The sequence below is a fragment of the Peromyscus maniculatus genome, chromosome 21 (assembly GCF_049852395.1).
Source record: "Peromyscus maniculatus bairdii isolate BWxNUB_F1_BW_parent chromosome 21, HU_Pman_BW_mat_3.1, whole genome shotgun sequence".
In the NCBI taxonomy this organism is placed as follows: domain Eukaryota; kingdom Metazoa; phylum Chordata; class Mammalia; order Rodentia; family Cricetidae; genus Peromyscus; species Peromyscus maniculatus.
In genome coordinates, this window is record NC_134872.1 from 38,364,895 (window position 1) to 38,386,553 (window position 21,659).

Sequence of the window (21,659 nt, forward strand, 5' to 3'; positions counted from 1 at the left end):
TTACTACTGTTTCAGCCGTTTTCAGAAAGGCACTTGCCGTGCTGAGAGCATCGCAAACCAGCTAGGCTGACCCCTGCACGCTGTGTGGCTGATGTGTTAGCCTCGCTTTACAGATGAGGAAACAGCCACTTAGAGATGTTCATACGTCTGTCTGAACTCTGAGTAGCTGAGGTGGGCCTTGAACCTGGGGCCTCTCACCATTGCACACAGTACCTCATCGCTCAAGATTCTGAGCAGGTGTGAGCACATACCTCACTGAGAGAAAGCAGTGGCCAAGTCCTCCGACTTCAAGACAGACGCTGGCTTCTCAAAACACTCATCAGTACACAGAAAAATAAACATGAAGACGTATTCCAGACAGCTACGCTGTCATCAGAGAAGAGTTACATGTGACAAGGATGAAGGTCAGTTAGCGTCCCTCTAAGTGCTGGGCTGAACTTCACCTCCATTCTCAGTGGCTCAGCCTAAGCTGAGATGTAGAGAAATGGACACGACCATGTTGGTGAATGGTGGCTCTTGAGCTTGCAGCCCTCCTAGGAGTTCGTCCTGTGTCACTGAAGGGCGGAGAGACGCACAGCATCATAAAAGTCCTCTCCTCTGGTCACCACCGTACTGCCGTCAGCCAGCTTTCACGCGCCACGAACACCGACGTGTTGGGGCTGGAGAGCTGGCTCCGTGGCTAAGAACTCCTGCTGCTTGTGCAGAGGACCCAAGTTCCAGGTCCAGAACTCACATTACATGGCTCACAACCACTTGTGACTTGAGCTCCAGGGGATCCAACACTCAGTTCTGGCCTCCATGGGCATCCACACTCACACATGCCCGCATGCGGACACGCATGTGCGTAAATAAAAAAAAAAAAAAAGGAAAAGAACATGTAAGCGTGGAGTGGAGAGAGAGAGAGAGACCATCTTAGAAGAGGTTCTGTTGATAGCGAGAAAGGGCTTCTTAATTTCTTGGCTTTTTTATTCTTTTTTTTTTTTTTTTAAGGTACGCTATGAGACTAAAAACCCACTCAGGCCCCAACGCCACACCTGAGGACAAACAGCTGGCCGCGCTTTGGTAAGTGTAACCCCAGCTCTGGGCATCCCGATACCCTGATCCCAAGCCACTCCAACAGCCGACAGGTCCAGTCCACTTTTCACTATGACACCCTGAATTCATAGTGACCAGAGGATCCCAGGGGGCGATTAATATCACTAGCCAGACAGGGCAGCCAAAAACAGCAAGCTCAGAAATAAGGTGGAGAACAATAGACACCCAGTATTGACCTCTGGCCTCTACACATGCATGGACAGGCACATGCACACACATATACACATGTGCACACACACACACACACACACACACACACACACACACACACACACAAAATAAAAGTGAAACCAAGTAGGTCCTGCCTCATTCATTTGAATGTGAATTGTGCTAAATGGAATTTTTCCTGCGTTTAACATTTTAGATGCAGTCAAAATCATTGACGAGTTACTTCGCATGCCAGATCAGTATGCATGGATACTCACAGTCCATTAGAGTTATCAGTACACTGAACTGAGGGGCAGCTCGCTCTACTTAGATAATAAAATCATTTCTTTCGTACTGGCTAATGGGTAATCGATCTTCCTGTGCTTAGGATTACAGTAATAAGGCCTGTGCAGTGGTAACTTCCCACAGCCTCTGCTCTAAATGCCTTATCCCATGCCTCACACTGCAAGGCTCTCCCCTGTCCTCACATCCGTATAGCCGGAGTGTTTTGCTCTTGGCAAGTTCGCTGAGCTCAAGATCTAATCTGAGAGATAGAAAATCAAATGGAGGCTCAGACAGCAGAACAGCCACAAAGACACAAGAGAGTCTCGAGGTGGTTGACAGGATTTCATCTGGAGTTTGAAGTGCTAGCGAGCAGGATTGAGTTGTGCTGGGCTTGTTAGGATTCTGGCACATCAATACCTGCTCTCAGCTGGGGAAGAATTACGAGTGAAAAGCACCGGGGAAGAGAGAATCAGCCTCGGAAAGTGCTAAATATGCCCTTTTCTTTATTGGACTACCATGATGGGATTAATAAATTGATGGTGATTAATAATTAATGTTGAAATATCGGTATGACATAAATAATTATACAAAACACTGTAGAAAATAAGCAGACGTAACTGCCCTCGGATTAGTACTTCTGTTGTTTGTAGTGCACTTTATTTGAACTCATTACAACCTAGTAAAGCGTTAACAAGCAGAGGTAATAAAAATCTGTGAAATTGGCTGTCCTGACGGCAAAGGCAATAGCTCACCCAATAAAGCAGTGCGGGCTGTGTGCTGCTGGCATTCCCTCAGCCTCTCGTGGAGAGAGACTGCCCTCTGGTGGTGGGAGGAGAAAGCAGCCTGACCCTGTTCCCAACAAAGAACTAACTGTTCAGGCTGTGCTTGCACATCATCTGGTGGTAAATTCATGTATGGAGTGCCTCCTTGGAATTTTGAATTACGGACTGGTGTTGTTGTTGTTGTTTTAATAAAAGGAACATCAAATACTCAGGCATATACTTAATATGGGAACGTTTTAGATGTGAGTGTGATCGAAATGCCGAGTAGGAAATGACAGGATTCGTTCTGAAGCTTCCCTGTAAAAGACACGCATTTCCCCTCTTCTGCCGCAGTTACCGATGCCTGGCTCTTCTGTACTGGCGGATGTTTCGACTCAAAAGGGACCACGCTGTGAAGTACTCGAAAGCACTTATCGACTATTTCAAGGTACCGGCTAGCAAACGAGCGCCATGGCTCCGTGTGCAGAGCTCTCTCTCCCTGACAGCTCGCTCTGAGAGGCCCCATCCAGCCCATTGCACTGAGGCTGAACCTGCCATCTCCGTCCTCCAGAATCACCCCATCCATGACACACTGGGGCTCGGGAGGCTCGGAGAATGGGCCTTGAGAGCCCAGCTAATGCGTCCCCCTGCCTTCCTGTCCTTATCTTTACGGCCTGTAAACAAAGAGTGTCTAGTTATTCACCACCACCACCCCCAGTGACCCAGGGATTGGTCTTTGGAACAGATATGATTCCTTCTGTCCATGTAGAATTCTGGGAAGTAACTACTTAGACCCACTCCCCTTAGCTGACTTGATCTTTGATGCAAATGATATTTTTAAAGACGGGAAATGGCTTCTTGTAGCTCCGAGACCCCTGATAGCAATGTGTGACGACAGGGATTGAATTGCAACCACAGCAGCTTTTTATCTCAGAGAATTAAATTGTTTTCACCGGAAGAATACAAAACAAACAAACAAAAAGTACCTTTTTTTTTTTTTAATGGAGTGTTGCAGAGTGACCCTGAAGTGAATCGTTCATTCATAATTTCTGGGCCGCTTCTGTCTGAAATGACACCGTCACTACCCCCACCACTCCTTATCACACCCACGCACACAGCCACCATTTTCGAGCCTTTATCGCCCGCCTGCACAGCTTAGAGGCCGGCCGGATGGACGGGCCGTGTTGGAGCTCCCCTGGGCTGTGTCTAGCGCACTACCAACCTTCTGGTTGTGCACACGGAATGGCTGCTGAGCCCCCCTGGTCATCGGGGACATGAGACCTGGCATGGAGATTTTCCTTCACACAATCGGCCCACCCCAGAGGCAGAGTCAGGAGGATCACTGCAAGTTCCAGGCTACTTGGTCTACGTGGCAAGTTCTGAGCCAGACACACACACCACACATGTGGTGAGGCCTGTCTCAAACACACATGCACTGGGCGGTGGTGGCACACGCCTTTAATCCCAGCATTTGGAAATCTCTATGAGTTCAAGGCCAGCCTGGTCTATAGATCCAGGAAAGGCACCAAAACTACATGGAGAAACTCTGTCTCAGAAAAAAAAAAAAATCAAACACACATGCACATGTTGGGGAGTGATTTTAGAAAAAAAAAATCAAACACACATGCACATGTTGGGGAGTGATTTTTCAGGAACTTGGAGTATAAGAGATGAATTATTATAGCAAAGCAAAAACAAAAATACTTGAGTAAAGAAGTACACTGTATTTTGTGATCCCAGGGAGTTCTGACAAATTTTTAAGGGATTAAAAATAGTTTTTAATATTTATATCCAGTCAAGTCATATTCTCTTCCAGGAGTGATTGGCATTTGCTTTCTACCAATTCTCTGTCTCGAAGTGTATTTTACTATTTGAAGTAGATTGCGTTACTAATGGTGTTCGATGTGATACTTGGGTGTATTGTACACTGTGGGCCTGTTATCTGCTGCCAGCTAGAGAACACATTCATCACCCCGCCTCTTACCCTCTCAGATCTGTCCCTTCCTCACGGTCGGGCCACGCCCTTTCAGTGGTTCTCCAGAACAGGTCCTTCCTGTCGAAGCTTTGGACCTAGTCGGGACCAGACTTCAGGGACCATTTACATGGAGTGTGGGGCCCGAAGCCTTTGGGTTACAGTGATGATTCAGCTGTGGAGACTAGGCTTCAGCTCTGCGGAGATGTCTCTGAAAGGGAGACCTTGTTCCTACCAGTGCGTTTGGGTCATGATGCTTACAGACAGGGGAGGGGCCAGGAGGCTTCCATCCCATTCAGAACCCTTTCTTAAACTCTCCCTGCAGCCCCAGACCTCTCCCCCTCCTCTGCCTTGAGTTCCCCTATCCAGAATGTTGAGTGGAAGGAATGGAAGTGAGGAGTCTCACATCAGGGAGGCGTGTCAGCTCCAGTCTGGCAGGCAAGGGGAGGAGATCCCCTAGGATGACATTCTTGTCCTAGCTCTCTCCGTGAGACAGGTGAAGGTGGCAGTTTGTCATTCTGTCCTGGGTCCTTCCCTCCTACCCTTCCAGAGAGCCTGAAAGGCCACTTCTTGCCATCCTGGCAGTTCCCACACAGAAACTAGACAGCCAGTCACTTCCTGAAGCTCCTTCCACCCGAAGCACGTTGTCTTCGGATTCACTGAGAGGGGCTGCTCGGCCCCTAATAAAGATGGTCGCTTCCCCTGATAGCCACCTCGGAGACTGTAGGAGAAACCTGCAGACCGGACTCTCAGACAGGAAACCCCGCGGCACTTGGCCATGTCCCCTGCTTAAGAGAGGACTTCCTGAATGTTTTTGCTGGGCTGCGAGGCAGCCTCAGTGACAAAGGCACTTGGCATCGAGCCTGCTTGATGGTTTGAGTTCAGTCCCCAGGACCCACATGCAGAAGGAGAGAGAGAACTGACTCCCACAAGTTGTCCTCTGACCTCTACATACCATGACATGTACACACACACACACACACAGACACACACACACACACATTCACACACATTCAGACAGACACACACACACATACACACACACACACATTCACACACATTCAGACACACACACACACATTCACACACATTCAGACACACACACACACATTCACACACACACACACACATTCACACACATTCAGACACACACACACACATTCACACACATTCAGACACACATACACACACAAAATATTTAAAATGGTTTGTATTTTCTTTTATTTGTTTTTATTCACTCATTTATTGCTAGTGTGTTTCTGTTTTGTTGTGGTGCCTGGGATTAAACCCAGGAGCTTCCCATACTAATCAAGTACTTTGTGATTGAGCCACACCATCTGCCTGGTGCAGATGCCTAGCACATGAGATGTAATATCCTAAATCAGGCTATCTGCGTACATCAAGGGTTAGTGATGGAGCTCAATGGTAGAGTGTTTTCCTATAACACTTGGGTCCAGTACCCAATACCACTAAAAAATCAGTAAAAATTGTGTGTCAAAATGAAACCTCTCAGAACTATCAATTGTGCTAATGTTTATGCTAATAATAAGGTATTAATAAGGGTCAGAATTCTCAAATTTTCTGTTAGGAAGTGTACTTAACGCTATCACTTTTAAGAATATCTTCTTCCTTTAAGAGGAATAAGTGTTGTTGTTGTTGTTGTTGTTGTTGTTGTTGTTGTTTGAGACAGGGTCTCTCAGTGTAGCCCTGGCTGTCCTAGAACTTGGTCTGTAGACCAGGCTAGCCTCAAACTGAAAGCTCTGCCTGCCTCCACCTCCTGAGTACAGGGATTAAAGGGGTGTGCCCCCGCACCCAGCATGAAGAGGGATAATCTTAAACTTTGTAATTTAAAGCAATAGGATTTGATGACATACTTCCTTCGAACGTCTCTGTAAATAATCCCTAAATTTAGATATAAGGTATCCTCCTCATGGAGTGGGAAAGAGTTCCCACTCTTTTCAGAAGATTTAAACTAATTTTCAATGAAAACCTCTGGATTGGTTCAGCATTCAACAGACCTTTGCAATTACGGATAATTTGGTGTCTAAAATTTGTTTGTAAAAATCTCTACTGGGTAAGGCACATGTGTACACATGTGCTCACACACATATGCACACCCATTCATACATACTGGCTTCCATGGAGGGAAAAATAGCTCTGTGATTGTAACTCCCCAGATCCGTTTTCTGTGAGTCCACACTGACCTACAGTATGGCAATGATTATTGTCACCGTCACATTAAAATACGCTGCTGTCCACCGTTAGCCTTAGCCAGTGGCACTCACTGGTCCGTGTTTTTATTTCCCCGCAGAATTCATCGAAAGCTGCCCAAGCCCCATCCCCGTGGGGATCCAGTGGCAAGTAAGTTCACTTTTCCCCCAATGCAGTAAGCCATGCATTGCATGACGCACTTCCCTGAGGGGGCTGCCCGCCTCGCCTGCTCCCAACCTCTGCACTCTGGCTTTTCTACCTCTCTTCTTCCAGGAGCACTGGAAGCCCATCCCCCTTGTCTCCCACCCCTTCTCCCACCAGCTCCGTGGGGTCTCAGGGCAGCCTCTCCAGCTCCAACGCCCTGTCCCCGTCAACCATCGTCAGCATCCCTCAGCGTATTCACCAGATGGCAGCCAATCACGTCAGCATCACCAACAGCATCCTCCACAGCTACGACTACTGGGAGATGGCTGACAACCTGGCCAAGGAAAACAGAGGTGTGTGCATGACCTGTGGGGAATGGGGACCCACCTAGGTATGGGGAAATCTGCCCCAGGGGCATCAGGGATCAAATTTCATGGTTTATGAAAGAAGAAGAAAAAAAACAAAACAAAACAAAAAACTGGCACCTGCTGCCTAGACCTGCTTTTTCCCCTTACTGTGGAAGAGCATGGGGAATCAATTAGATGGCAGATGCACACAGATGCAGGTACAAATTCAGACGCAGGTGTAAATGTGCACACAGTGAGCGTCTTGCACACGGACTGTACTTCCTTTTCGTTTGTGCCCCCCAAGACCTAGCCTAGTTCCTAGAACACAGATGGGGCTCCAAAAATATCAATATATGAAATGAATGGCTATGAACGAGTATTACCAGCTTTTTATGGTCTAAGCTGCTAGCCAGGCTTGGTGGTACAAGCCTATCACTGTGGTACTCCGGGAACGGAGGCAGGAAGGTTTCCCAATTCCAGTCCAGCTTGAGCTACAAAGGGAATTCCAAACTAGCCTGGGCTACATAAATAAGACCTGTCTCAGATAGATAGATAGATAGATAGATAGATAGATAGATACATACATACATACATACATACATACATACATACATACATACATACATACATACATGAAGAGTGTTGTTTGCTTACAACAATCTCTTCTTACCGAAGAGATTATCTTACCTGCAGTATCGAATTACTACTTTTAAAACAATGCTTGTTTTGCTGATAGTAGAAGTAATAGGGGCCAGTGATAGCTCACGGATACAGGCCTGACAGCCTGGGTCCAGTCCCTAGAACCCACAGTGGAAGGAGAAAACCAACTCCCAAAAGTTATCCTCTGACCTCCACATGTATGCATAAGCACCTCTCTCCCCCTCCCTTTCTCATACATTCTCCCCGCCTCCCTCTCTTTCTCTCTTCCTCCCTCCATCCCTCTCTGTCTGTCTCTGTCTCTCTCTCTCTCTCTCTCTCTCACACACACACACACACACACACACACACACATACACTAGTAAAACTTTAATGTAGTAATGGGTGCTTTCTGTGGCTAAATTTGTGGAATGTAGGAAAATATAGAGGGAAAGGTTTCTAGGTAGTCCGTAGGTGGCCGCTCACAATTGTATGTGATATTATTGTGATACAGTGCTTATAGAATCATGAAGGAGCATGATTTCTCACTCCTTCCCCCTATGGTCAGACATTTAAGTTACTTCTAGCTCTTTTTCTACTGGGACAAATAACGTTGCGGTAAATCATGGTTTTTCTGATTACGTGGGGGGGGGGGGGAGGGTAGAAGGGAACGGGTTCAAGACAGGATTTCTCTGTGTAATAGCCTTGACTGTCTGCAACTCACTTTGTAAACCAGGCTGGCTTCTGCCTCCCAGGTGCTGGGATTCAAGGCATGTGCCACCACGGCCCAACTCTTACTGCATACTTGAGAGAGAGTGATAGCAGTTAAAATCAGGGGAGCGGTCAGTGAAGGAAGATTCTTCTCTTGCGGTTTGGTTTGGTTTGGTTTTTGAGACAGGGTCTCACTCTGTAGCCTAAACTGGCCTGGCTCTCACTAAGTAGCCAAAACTGACTTCAGACTCACCATGTAGCCCAGGTTAGCCACAAACTCACGGCAATCCTCTTGCCTCAGCCTTTGGAGTGCTGGAATCACAGGCATGAGCCCCATTACCCCATTCTGTCTAATCTATGAAAAACTGAACAGTTCAGCCCTCTCCCTCCAGCAACAGGTGAGGATGCCCAGAGCTCACTTTCTGACCACGAGATTATAAGTATAATTGTATGATAGTATAAACCAACCGGACAAGAGCAGAGTGTCCACAGAGAGATGAGGGACAGGTGGCACAGTTGAACCCTGAGTACAGGAAATGGTTGATATGAGTTCCAGTGAGAATAATAGGAAGCCCCAGGCCACCAGGAGAAGCGCACTAAAGGAACTTGTATGGCAGAGGGTTTTGAAATAGATATTAGTTCAGTGGCTGGGGTGGACCGAGGTGGGTATCTCAGGAGGGTAAACAAAGCAGACAAATGTATAGAGATAGTCCTCCCCGGTCCAAGAGACCATGAGCAAGCCCGACTCGCTCCAGATGGCCCTGCCCACCAGCTGCTTGGCGCCTCCTACCAGAGGTCTCAGTGACATGTGTAAGGTACAAACTCAGTTCTGTTCACCCACCCTAACCTGGATTCCTTCACCTAGCTACCTTCAGGGTTCAGTCTCTCCTGAACCTCCCCTTTCCTCTTAGGAGGACTCCACTTAGTGTATATATACACATGGATAAGCCCGTTTGAAAACATTGTCTCGGACACTTCCTTCCAGGGAGCATTATTCAGTGATTCACCTATGACAGCAGGGCAGCCATGGGATTCGTCTCTGCTCACCACACACATGACTCCTCTGGCTCGTCCTTCCCTCCCCCTACCTGCCTCTCCCAGAAAGTACCTGGGGACAGAATAAAGGAGACAGCAAACACAGAGAATGTCCCAAGGTAGAATGTGACTTCGGCAGAGGTGACGGCTTGGTCCCCACCCCTGGCTGACCACTGCCCTGGAGCGCCACTCACTGGACCCCCTTCAGGGGCTCAGCCCATGACAGTTGACGATGGGAAAATGGGGGGGGCTGAGGGACAGTGACGTCAAGTGAAAGGCAGCTGGAACATACAGACCCTTTGCTCTTTGGGTACAGTCATTTATTTGGAGGTAGGGTTTTATTTTGTGCCAAGCCACATAAACGATGGGGAATGCTTGAAATCATGAGTGAATCCTTCCTGAAGGCAGCCGGGCCCTGACTTTCCGTCCACACGTTGCTCTGTCTCCTAGAGTTCTTCAATGACCTGGACCTGCTCATGGGACCCGTCACCTTGCACAGCAGCATGGAACACCTGGTGCAGTACTCCCAGCAAGGCCTGCACTGGCTACGGAGCAGCGCACACCTGTCCTAGGGACCGCGCCCTTAAGCCGGACTGCGCCTCTCCTCAGCGGCTCAATGTTTCTGGACGCTGTGCTCCTGACCTCCCTAGTCCACAGCATTTCCCAAATCTCGGTGAACATTTCCTCAGAATCCAGCAAGGATCGTTTTCTGGGGCATGTGTGTGTGTGTTTAGGTGTGGGTTCGTACGAAGCTTTCTCTGTGTCTGTGTGTGTGTGTGCGTGTGTGAGTATCAACAGCTCTTCGAAACACATTTTCTTTGTCTGGTTCCTATGATCCCAGGCTAGACAAGTGATTAGACTCCACGCTGCGCACACGTGCTCACACGCTTACACACACATCCCACCCCCAGTGCTAAGCCATTGCCTTCTTAGAACATTCCACCAAAATCTCATGTGTTGCTGAACCTGGTGCGATCCAGAACACCAAAAGCGTAACTGCAGGATGAGTTGAACCTCGCTCTTATATTATTGATTCCTTTCAGTATTATGTACAATTCCCCAGTTGCTTTTGGTTGTTGTATATTAATGAGTAATTGAATACTGGAAACAAGTCGGTTATTTTTGTGCCAGAAGTTCACTAGATTGCATGTTACCAAATGCCTTGCCTCTCCTCTGATACCCTCCCCCCCCCCAGCCCTCATTACCTACTGAACAGAACACATTATAAGCCAATGGAGTCCCACAGACTCCCCTTGCCTTGTCCCCACATGGTATAAAAATGGCACCAGGATTCACCGAAATCGATGACAACCTAAGCAACCGTGACCGTTTTGGTTCAGAATGACGTCCGCACCTGTGGCAATAAGCCCTCCAGGCACACACATTTCTTCTTCCTGCCACTGTGACTCTGTGGCCCTAGAGCCTCCCGGCTGTAGTTGGCCAGCACACTTCCAGGCTTTTCTCTCTCAGTAGCTTTCCTGCAGCTTTCTCAGCCAAATGAAGACATTGTCTGGAATGTGCCATCCCTAGACCTAGCCGCTGCTTACAAGGCAGAGCGGTTTGCTCCTGTGACAGACACCCTTCAAACACAGAGCGCGGCTACAGGCCTTGAGTGCGTTTGGATTGGGGGGATGTGTTTTGAAGCTTTTGTTAACAAGCTGCTTACAGTGCAGGGCAAGTTACCCCTGGATGATCACAGCTCTGTTTGGAGTGGCGACAACCAGAGTGTCTTCCATGTATCTTGAGCTCTGATGTGTTTATGTCCTGACCAGGGTTCTTTTCTGGTTTGGTTGGGGTTTTTTGTTTTGGGGTTTTTTTTGTTTTGTTTTGTTTTTGTTTTGAGTTTATGTTGTAGTTTTTCAGCATCTTGTTTACAGTTTTTGTCTGAAGTTTGTTTGCTCATGTTTTGTCCTACCCTAGACGTAGTCTTCTTGTTAAATATATGTGGATCTGTAATATTAGTATAAAGAAACAAGTCCTGCAAACGAGATGTATCTTGCCACACTTTAAAAACAAACTAACATCCTTGGGTTACTTGACTTAACTGTACCAAGTCTGCCAGAGGGCAGTGGGTGAGGCCCCCCTGCAGTCCATTGTTGAAGGTGACAGGGTCACACGGTGTGTGCCGTTTTCACTGTCTCCCTGTGAGCTTGGGTACGTTCACATCACCATTTTGTCAGCCTTTTCTGTAGATGGCAGATAAGACTGCTCACATCCCCCAGCTCCTAGGATGGACTCAGAACTGTATAAACAGCTGAACACAGTGTGGTGATTCGCACCACACTGAACTGTGAGATTTGCGTTTGGTGTGGACCCTCAAACACTTGAAATTTTTAGCAGTACATTGACTTCAGATGTTTCGGACCAGGAATGTTTTTTTTAAGATGTTGGAATATTTGCGACTACATGATTAGGTATCTCGGGGGAGAGGACTCAAGTCTAAACGTGAAATTCATTTACGTTTCATCTATACTTTGTATACATGAAGGTCATGTCTGCAGTATTGGTTGTAAGCCATCCCATGAGGTCAGGGGTGGGACTTAGCACTGACATCACATCACTGCTCAAGAAGTTTCCGATTTGGGAGCAGTTTAAGTTTCAGATTCTTGAAATGAGAGCGCTCCACCTCCATCCCCACGTTTCTATTTATCCGCAGTGTGCTCCTGGCATCCTTTCCACTGTTGGCAGGTTTGTGATCCTATCCTGTGTTCAAAGTCTGAATATAAGAAACTTTGGAATCACCTTTTGTGCAGGAGTGAGACTTTGTTCTAGGTGCTCATGGTGAACTCTGGTGAAATGTTCAAACTCATATAGAGGGCCTCTGTGCGACTTTGGGGTGCTTTGCTGGTCACGCCTCTCTTTTTTTTTTTTTTTTTTTTTTTTTTTTTTTTGGTTTTTCAAGACAGGGTTTCTCTGTGTAGCTTTGCGCCTTTCCTGGAACTCACTTGGTAGCCCAGGCTGGCCTCGAACTCACAGAGATCCGCCTGCCTCTGCCTCCCGAGTGCTGGGATTAAAGGCGTGCGCCACCACCGCTCGGCGGTCCCGCCTCTCTTTAAAGACTTTAATTGTGACACCCATGCAATCCACATCCCTGGAAAGCCCCATGAGAGTGCAAAGGTGGCCTCTGGCTGGCTGCACCAGCACGGGGTTGATGAACACACTGGGACCTGTTTCCCAACAAAACTTGTAGAGACTGGTCTTCTGGGGACATGGTCAGAGGGTATAGGTCCTGACCATGTCTTGCCTCATCCATGGAGCATGTGTCAGGCCCAGTATAGGTAATTTTATGAAGAAACCATCTTCCACTTGATGGGGCTCAGTGTTGATAATTCTGGTAAGGGGCCATCTTCTACTTGATGCAATGAAAGTCCCCATAACGTGTTCCTTTTCTTAAGTTGGGTTGCAGATTGAAACATCTTTATGTTTTAAAGTTCTACATGTCCATTATAGGAATTCAAATAATGCTGAAATATAGAAGATCTAAGTCTGTGGTTGCCTCACCCACCCTGAAATGACCACAGCTTCAGTGGTCTGTATCCTTCCAGAGGGTTTTACATTTAAAGATAACATTTATTACCACTTGTTTCTATTTGAAGACATACTCTTTCCTCAGACGTTCCACCAAAGTCCAGCTGGTCTTATCTCCCGTGACCTGAGTAAATGCCACCCCTTGTCACAATGTTGGACTTACCTTTGAAAGGAGTAGCCTAAAGGTATTCTTGAACAAACTTCAGCATTAGTTAACACTCGGCACCTATTAGTGTCCTGTGCAGATGTGCCTGGAGAGAGAGGTTTGCTTATAACAGGCGCTTCCAGAAACGTTCAAATGGCAAATAGAAACTGGGACCCACTCTCTAAGAGGAATCTACTGGAAATATGCACTAACCATATTGAACATATGGAATGCAATGCAATGAGACTTTCTGCACTAAAGCGTATCCCATATATACAATGGTGTGTGTGCTGTTTAACAGTGATGTGTACATCTCTGACACCCATACACAGTAGACACAGTCTGTATAAATGCATTCATTTGAAAATATATATGTACAGTACAGCTAACATAAGACTGTAGTACGCCTGACAGATATTACTAGTGCCTAATATCGGGTATAAGTCACTGTGTGTTCACGCCACCTCGGAAGTTCAGTCATTGTTTTAAAGTTCATCAATGCAGTGACATTATTTATGAATCACATCTTCGAAACTGTGCAGTAGCATATGCATATATATTTTTAAATAACATTTTTCACAGTTTTCCAGAGTTACTGTTGAAATCTGTATCGCAAAAAAAAAAGAAAAAATGCAAGTTGTTTTTTTTTTTTTAATGATGTAGACACTCTTCAGACCCAGTGATCTGTGTGTGATTTCCTATTTGTAGATAGATACTCAAGAGACTTTAGCAGTCACCAGCCTTAATGCATGTACAGGATATTATTGTGACTTAATTTATCTGCAGTTTTTAATCCATTCAAATTGGAATTTATAAACATACTTGGATTAAATATGTCTGCCTTTCTAAGGTTGCAAACAATACATTAAATGATTTATGTTGTACGTGGGAGAAATTGAGTTGTACATTTTAAAAAAGTTCACCAGTTTCTCTTAATATTTTATAAGGAAACTTTAGAATTGAAATATTTTCAAAGCAATTATTGTGGCTCCCAGCTTGGAATTGATTTAGAGGCAACCTTGTTTCATGAATCTTTTCTCTCTGTCTCTCTCTCTCTCTGTCTCTCTCTGTCTCTCTCTCTCTTTCCTTCTTTCTTTCATTCATTCATTTCTTTCTTCCTTTGTTCCTTTCTTTACTTATTGTAGGCATTGAACTCGGGACCTTGCACATGCTACACAGACTCTACCACTGAGCTACATCCCCAGCCCTCACCGATACTTTCAGTGTCATTTCCATGGCTTATTGTTAAGTCTGATAGTTCTCAAGAGAACTGTAGCTTCCTACTTCTGTTCTTCATACCCAGATATGTACATCCTCCCTCTCTCCCTCCCTCCCATCCCCTCCACACACATTTTTTGTGTGCCAAAGACTGCTGATGAGGAAACTGGAGAGGAGAGGCTCACTCCTGTTGCTGATGACATGGACGGATGCCTGCTCAAGTAGCAGTCCCAAGACGGCTCTAATCAATACTCTTTAATGGCACAAGTCAACTCCCTGACTTCTTAGGCCAGGCTTTTCCAGCTTCAACAACATGATAGAATCATGTTTGCAATACTTGCTTGAGGAAATAAGAGAAGAGTTCTGAATCGAAGAGCTGAGATGTGAGAGCACCTAGTACCTCTGTAGGTGAGGATCTGCCAACCTTGTTTTCACACTATCTCATCCCTCTTCCCTCTCCTCCTCCCCAAGCTGAAGAGGCAGAAATAACAGGAACACAGTGACTTCTTGACCTGATCCAGTCATATCCTCAGGTCCAGATGTCTTCTCCACTACACCGTCTTACACCATCCACACAGTCTAGAGAGAGAGACCCCAGAAAAGGGTGGGCAGCTCAGGTCAGTCCTCATCAGCCAAGCAGAGGGCAGCTCAGGTCAGTCCTGATCAGCCAAGCAGAGGTATCTAACCAAGGAACATGCCTGGGCCCCAAGGGGGACCCAGGACAGGGACTTGTCTTCACTGGGGACCACTGAGAAGAAATAACCCAGCAACCTTCCAAACAACTGCCTTTCTGAAGGCGAACTTGTTGGTGACACCATCGGAGTCTATTCCTATCAGAATTCTGTTTTAAAATACACCTCATTTTCAATCAAGCCTAGGCCAACTGGAGTCCTCAAGGACAGTTTCAATGTAAGAGGGGGAGGGGAACCTGACCACATAAACTGCGTTTTCAACTGTTTGGAACCAGCATTTGTTCCCTCGGTTTCCCACCCCCAAAGGGCACACATCCCGACAACACAGAGGAGTTCCAATCTGAGAACTCTTCTCTTTGTCCAAATCATCTGTATCTGTCATCGGAACGGTTAACTTGTTTACTTGGCATGAGGCACATTCTAAAACACTGTTCTAAACTAATTACATCTGACCATGGTTTCGGTTTTTAATTGGCACTTCCAACACCAAAGGGTCAATTTGGGGTCAGCTGCAGAGGGATTTATAGTCACAGTTGTTGTCAGTAATAGGAATCGAGGGATTAAACCTCTGTTATTTGGAAGGTTCATCTCTTAGAGCCAAGTTTAAAGACAGTGATCTGAAGGATGAATTTAAGGCATTAATCCCAAATAAAAACAGAATTAAGCATCCAGGATATTGATGGGGTCCACAGAGCCTCAGAAGTATTGATGGGGGCCTGAAAAGCTGAATCATGCTCTTGTTTCCTACCTACTTTGAAAATAAGAAAGCTCGTTGAGAAATGGTTGGTACTAGACAAGATGGAAAGTATCATTCATGCTTGGGATTTCCAAACAGTAATGTTGATGAAAGTCACTATGACATTCCACTTCCTGGTCATACCTCAGTGCTTTTTCAGTTTTCCATAAAATAAATTTCTCACCAGTATTTATGAACTCTTTGTTTCAAGATAAGCAAAGAGAAAATCCTCAACACAGGAGTATTTGCGACTCAATGGAAGGCGGTAGCCAAAGATACTCAGTGTATGAAGTAATAGTCTTTGAGCATCCTCTGTTAGCTTTGCCTGAGAGCGTGGGTACCACAAATATGGCCGTGGAGTTGGGTGGTCAGTGACTAAACATAGAACCCGATGCTGTTTTTCAGCACACACATACCCTTCTGACTCATTAGTGAGTCCCTTTCTAGTAGTAATGGGGATATTGACACTTCGAGTGGTTTCAGATTGATTCCCCGGAGTTCCGGGGTTTCCAAGTCAATTCCAAAATCCACACACACCCCCCTTTGAGAACTGGATTGATTTTGTTGTTATTCTTGGGGTACAAATTCTGTAAGTCAGATTTAGTGTCTTGTCCCTCCAGTAGAACAATTCTAAGAGACAATAAGGTTTAAAGAAACAAAACTGTACAGCAGGAAGTCACTGATGCTGGGGACCACCGAAGAGCAGCACCTGGGCACTTTCCTCTACCCAGTGACACCTAGCCCATGGAGAAAGCTGCCCTTCTGCTTCACTGCCCTCTGTTAAGTGTGCCTCAACACACCAACTACCCCACTTAACCAGTATGAAGATCAATGGGTTGGCACACACATGTTCAGGATCTCTCATCATTCAACAGGGTTCAAGCATTAATTACCATATACCAGAAATGGTGACATATCCCTGTCATCCCAGCACTTGAAAAGCTAAAGCAAGAGAATTGTGAGTTCAAGGTCAGCTTGGGCTACATGGTGAATTCAGTGTCAACCTCAGATATATAGCGAAGGCATTATTGTAGAAGAGGAAAAGTAAATACTCTGTGTAGGTATCAGGTGTGTAATGTGGAAGATAGGACCTTCTTGTGGGATCTGGCGCTGACAGCAGGGTAGCCACAACCCCACCCTCCAGCCCGTAAGAGACAAACCTGGACACCCAGGGAAGATGGTTGCTAGGGAACCCCCCTTGTGTGTCGTAAGGATCAGGAGTCCTTCCTGGTTGCAGGCAGTGCTCCATCAGAACAATGAGGGGTGTCATAACCGAATTCCCACCCTCTTCACCACCCAGCTCTGGCCTTAGAAGTCAGTGGTATCCAGACGGAAGGGGAAAGAAGCAACTTTGGGTTCACGATCTGACCCGGTCCATGAAAAGCCACCGTAGCCGTTCAAGACTCGTGACGGAGCTGGAGAGCCATAGCCTCTCATTCCCTGTGCTCTCGGGCTTTTCCCCTGAAGACGGAGAGATTGAGTTCTCTTTGTGGGGGGTGGGGGTGGACAGCTGTTCTGGGAGGCTGGTCCCCAGAAAGAAGATCTGTCATGGGGGACTCGGAAAGAGGAAACCTCTCACGGGAAAGGGGGTGCTTTTCTCTAGTGGGCTAAGTGGCGGCTCCACATAATCACTTAATTGCAGGTGAAACTTCAGTCTGAGCCAGGAAAGAGGAACGTCAACATACATGAGAAGAACTCACTGCTTTTTGTGACACCCAGCTAGACCCCCCAGACATCCTGACCCCAGCATCTGAACAAAGAGTACAGATCCAACTGCTACTTCACACCACTGGGGTCAAAGCCCTACACATACAGATTTTTGTCTAATTTTTCTTGTCTAATATTAATTAGACCCAGGGCCAATGTGGCTTCTATGCATCTTTTGAGCTTAATCAAAATAAGCATGAAATGAAAAAAAAGAAAAAAGCCCCTTCTCATACTCTCTAGAAATCCCCTCCCTGTTCTCTCCCCAGTGAGAACAATGACCAGAGCTGCTGGGAGACCTAGTCTGATTTAAGTTCAAATAAATACTGCATTCTTTCCACAAGAGCCCAAGATGTCACCCTATGTGAATTTCAGACATTGGCTGAGGAACGGGGCATCCTGGGAATCAGCACATTCTTGTTAGAAGGATCGTACCTGCTGGACTCTCCGTTGGCTGTTGCCTTTGCTGAGGCAGGATATAAGGAATATTCCTGTGAAAGGGGAGCAATTGCTTGTTTTCACAATTCTGTAAAAGTTTAAAGTTGCACCCTTGAAGTTGGCCTTAGTAAAGGAATTTAAAACTCAGCTGTTTCCCTTATTATGGAGGTATGCGTACTTATCTTGGAGAAACATTTATTCGTGCTATTCCTGGAACTGACAACTCAGATTCAATATTCTAAAGTCAAAAGACTACACTGTCAGGCACACACACACAAAAAAAATCTCCAATTCTGCGTCTCAGTCCTGGGGAAGCTGTCGGCAGCTGACTGTGCTTACATCCCACCAGACTTGGCCGGTGATCAGCTTTAACAGTCACAAAAGCAAGTTACAGGGCCCTCCTCTGTGCCTCCCTTGGGGACCAGCCTGAAGATGGCTTAAGGGGCTGAAGAGGATTTTAATCAGGTCACTTTCACGGCGATGAGACTTGTGAAAATGTACATGGAGCAGTGAAATGCTGTGTTTATATAGTCTAAGATCTCTGTATTCTGTCCAGTTGCTCTAAATTAAAATAGCTCAAATTCATCTGTGCTAAGTGACATTCATCTGGCTGCTTATTAGTGTGTTTGGATATTGTTATAAAACCCAGAATCTGTGTTGATAGTCACTATCTTATACAAGTAGTGGTTCTACTAAGCATCAACCTTTTAACCACTACTGATGAAGTTGTGTGCAGTTTCCTGTGTGTGACAGGAATCTTAACACAAGTAATTAATAAAGACTAGTGGCTTTAATAAAGAGCGCTTCCTGCCCCAAATCTGACCATTTTTCCAAGGACATTCCAACGGATCCTTAGTAAGCAGTGCAAGCCTGGAAGGGGCCTCATTTTCCAGGCTGCTTCAAAGATACCCACATGCCTGGGGCCTGATGTCTTCATTTGCTCATAGCTGCATACAACAGTGAAACATTGGACCCCCTTCGATTTCTCCTTCTCAAAGACTAAAAGCTGCTCCCAGACAGAGGAAGCAACCCCCCTTCCAAATCATGAGTGATGCTATAGAGAATGGAGGAGTCACCAGCACATCCATGTAATACCAAGACTCTTTCTAGTGGGAACTTGTATTTTGTCTGAGTCCACAATTCCCAGGGACAAAGATGATGGAGCGTGGAACGCATTTGTTACTGTTTTGAACTAGATACTGTCCCTGTAATTCACAAGAAACCCAATCAGCATGGTTTCTAGAATGGACATGCTGTTTACTGTACTGTAACAGAATGGGCCTTAAGGATTAGTTTTTTAAAAGTTTTTCTATTTAGAGGCAAATATTAACTCATCATCAAAATGACTTTTTTAATGTCTTAATAAACCTTGAAGTTGGCATTCTGTATCAAATACATCCTATTGTCCTGAACTGCTTTCAAGATGTTTGTTCTTATGTGGCACAGCAGGGTTTTTTTGGGTTTTGTTTGTTGGTTTTGTTTTTTTTTTGGGGGGGGGGTTGTTTTTGTTTTTTGTTTTTTTTTTTTGGAAATATAATCAACCAGCCAAATAAATTAACTTCTCACCAGAAAGAAGTATGAGTCCACATAAGCTTCTACAGCAGATTCCAGACTTTGAAAGAAACACGGACCAGCCTGAGAATGTTCTTGGTTAGGAACAGTGTCACTTCAGTGAAAATGAAAGGAAGCAACATTTGGAGAGCCTGGGACATTCATGCTAAGAGATGTTTCGTTTCTTTGTATGTCAAAACTTTGCTCACACAATGCAATACTGAAATGTAAACCATTACTATTCCATGGTGCAAACACTAGACAGACATTTAAAATATTCAATGCAGGGCCTGAGAGGTGGCTCAGCTGATTAAGGGCACTGACTGCTCTTCCAGAGGGCCAGCGTTCAATTCCCAGCACCTACATGGCAGCTCACAACTGTATAATATCAATTCCAGGGGATCTGATGCTCTCTTCTGTCTTCCATGAATATGAGGTATGCACATGATACACAGACATACATGAAGTCAAAACACCCAGACACATAAAAATAAATTTAAAAAAAATGATAAAAAACATTCAATGCAAAAGGCTCATGGGCCACTGTTAGTTTCTTTTCATGTTGCTGTGATGAAATGCCTTGACAAAACCAACCTCAGTAAGCAAAGGTTTCCTTTGGCTCACAGTTCCAGGGTCCAGCCCATCATGGTGGGGAAGTCACATCAGTGAGAGCCTGAGGCAGCCTGGTCACACTGCATCCACAGTCAGGAAGCAGCGAGAGACAAATGCTGGCGTGAGCTCCCTTCCTCCTTTCTATGCAGTCTGGAACGTCAGCCCAGGGAATGGTAACCCACAGTCAGGGTGGGTCAGCTGCCTCAGCCCAAATAATCCCTGAGAGACATGCCAGAGGCTAACCTACTCTACATCATCCTCACAGGCTAGCCCAGCGGCTAACCTACACTACACCATCCTCACAGGCTAGCCCAGCAGCTAACCTACACTACATCATCCTCACAGGCTAGCCCAGCAGCTAGCCTACTTAGATATCCTCACAGGCTAGCCCAGCAGCTAACCTGCACTAAATCATCCCTCCCAGATGTTCTAGAGGCTTGTCTCCTGCATGATCCTCAGCACTGTCAGGTTAATGATCAGCATCAACCATCACTGCATTTTTCCTGTTTTGAATTGTTTTAAATGAAATTGTTTTCATTTATAGGTACACAATATAGATAGATAAGACTTCTCCTTAATTCCCACTCAGTTTTACTGCCTTGTCAACTGGGTGGGCAGTTCATGTTGTGTGTGTGTGTTACAAGCATTTTTTTTTTTTTGTTTTTTGTTTTTTGTTTTTTGTTTTTTTCGAGACAGAGTTTCTCCATGTAGCTTCTTTCCTGGATCTCGCTCTGTAGCCCAGGCTGGCCTCGAACTCACAGAGATCCACCTGCCTCTGCCTCCTGAGTGCTGGGATTAAAGGCGTGTGCCATCACCGCCCAGCTTTTACAAGCATTTTTAACTTTTATGAAGTCTATTTGAAGTTTTATCTGCTGTGTTTTTGTGCCATATCTAAGAAGGATTTAAAAAAACGCAGGATAATGAGATTGCTCTTATATTTTGGATGGGCTTGGAAAGTTTTGTCCCTGGGTTTTAGTCTTATCGATCATTTTAGGTTGATTCTGGGTGTGGCTATCCACCCTCTTGCATGGACGTCCACTTGTCTCAACATCATTTACTAGTTCTTCCTTTGCTCTATGAATTGTCCCAGTGCCCTTGTCCAAATCAGTTTTGACTTGACTTTTTTTATTTTTCATGTTTTGTTCTGAACTTCTGGGATTTAAAACCCAGGACCTCACAAGCACTCTGCCACTGAGCTTTACCCCAAGACCTATTTTCCTTTTTACATTTCTGGTTTGAGGACGAGGTCTCACTAAGCTGCCTAGGCTAGCCTTGAACTCACTCTGGAGCCCAGGCAGGCCTCAAACTTACTATATAGCTAAGAATAACCTTGAACTTCTGAGTCCTGTCTTTGCCTCCTAAACGCTGGAACTTCAGGTGTGCACAAACACACCTTGTTTATGTGGTGCTGGGGACCAAATCCAGAGCCTTGTGCATGCCAGACCAGACATTTTGCTAACTGAGCTACATCCTAACTTCATTCTTTTGGCTTTGGGTTTCAAGTGTTTGGTTTTAACTAACCTCCCATTATCTATTAAATTTCCTATAAGCGAACTTTTGCAAGCCAATGTCTTTCCACCTCAGTTTAAAAAACAATACTGTCTGTCATCACAGTGTGACTAGAATTCTGGAAAGAGCAGAATGACGTCCTGCACCTTTTACAACCAGCTGAGTCCCTTCTCGTCTCAATG

General features: G+C 45.6%; 1 protein-coding gene across 4 annotated transcripts in view; it reads left to right on the top strand.

The window, feature by feature from the left end:
• Aff3 (ALF transcription elongation factor 3) overlaps positions 1–12,085 on the top strand; it is a 480,967-nt gene extending 468,882 nt beyond the window's left edge. For all 4 annotated transcript variants that reach the window (XM_076557428.1, XM_076557429.1, XM_076557430.1 and 1 more), the window contains 5 exons: positions 991–1,062; positions 2,643–2,736; positions 6,572–6,621; positions 6,745–6,968; positions 9,795–12,085. In XM_076557428.1, the coding sequence (XP_076413543.1) occupies positions 991–1,062; positions 2,643–2,736; positions 6,572–6,621; positions 6,745–6,968; positions 9,795–9,916 (562 nt within the window). In that variant the 3' untranslated portion in view covers positions 9,917–12,085. The remainder of the gene's footprint in view (positions 1–990; positions 1,063–2,642; positions 2,737–6,571; positions 6,622–6,744; positions 6,969–9,794) is intronic.
• Positions 12,086–21,659: the final 9,574 nt, after the last annotated feature.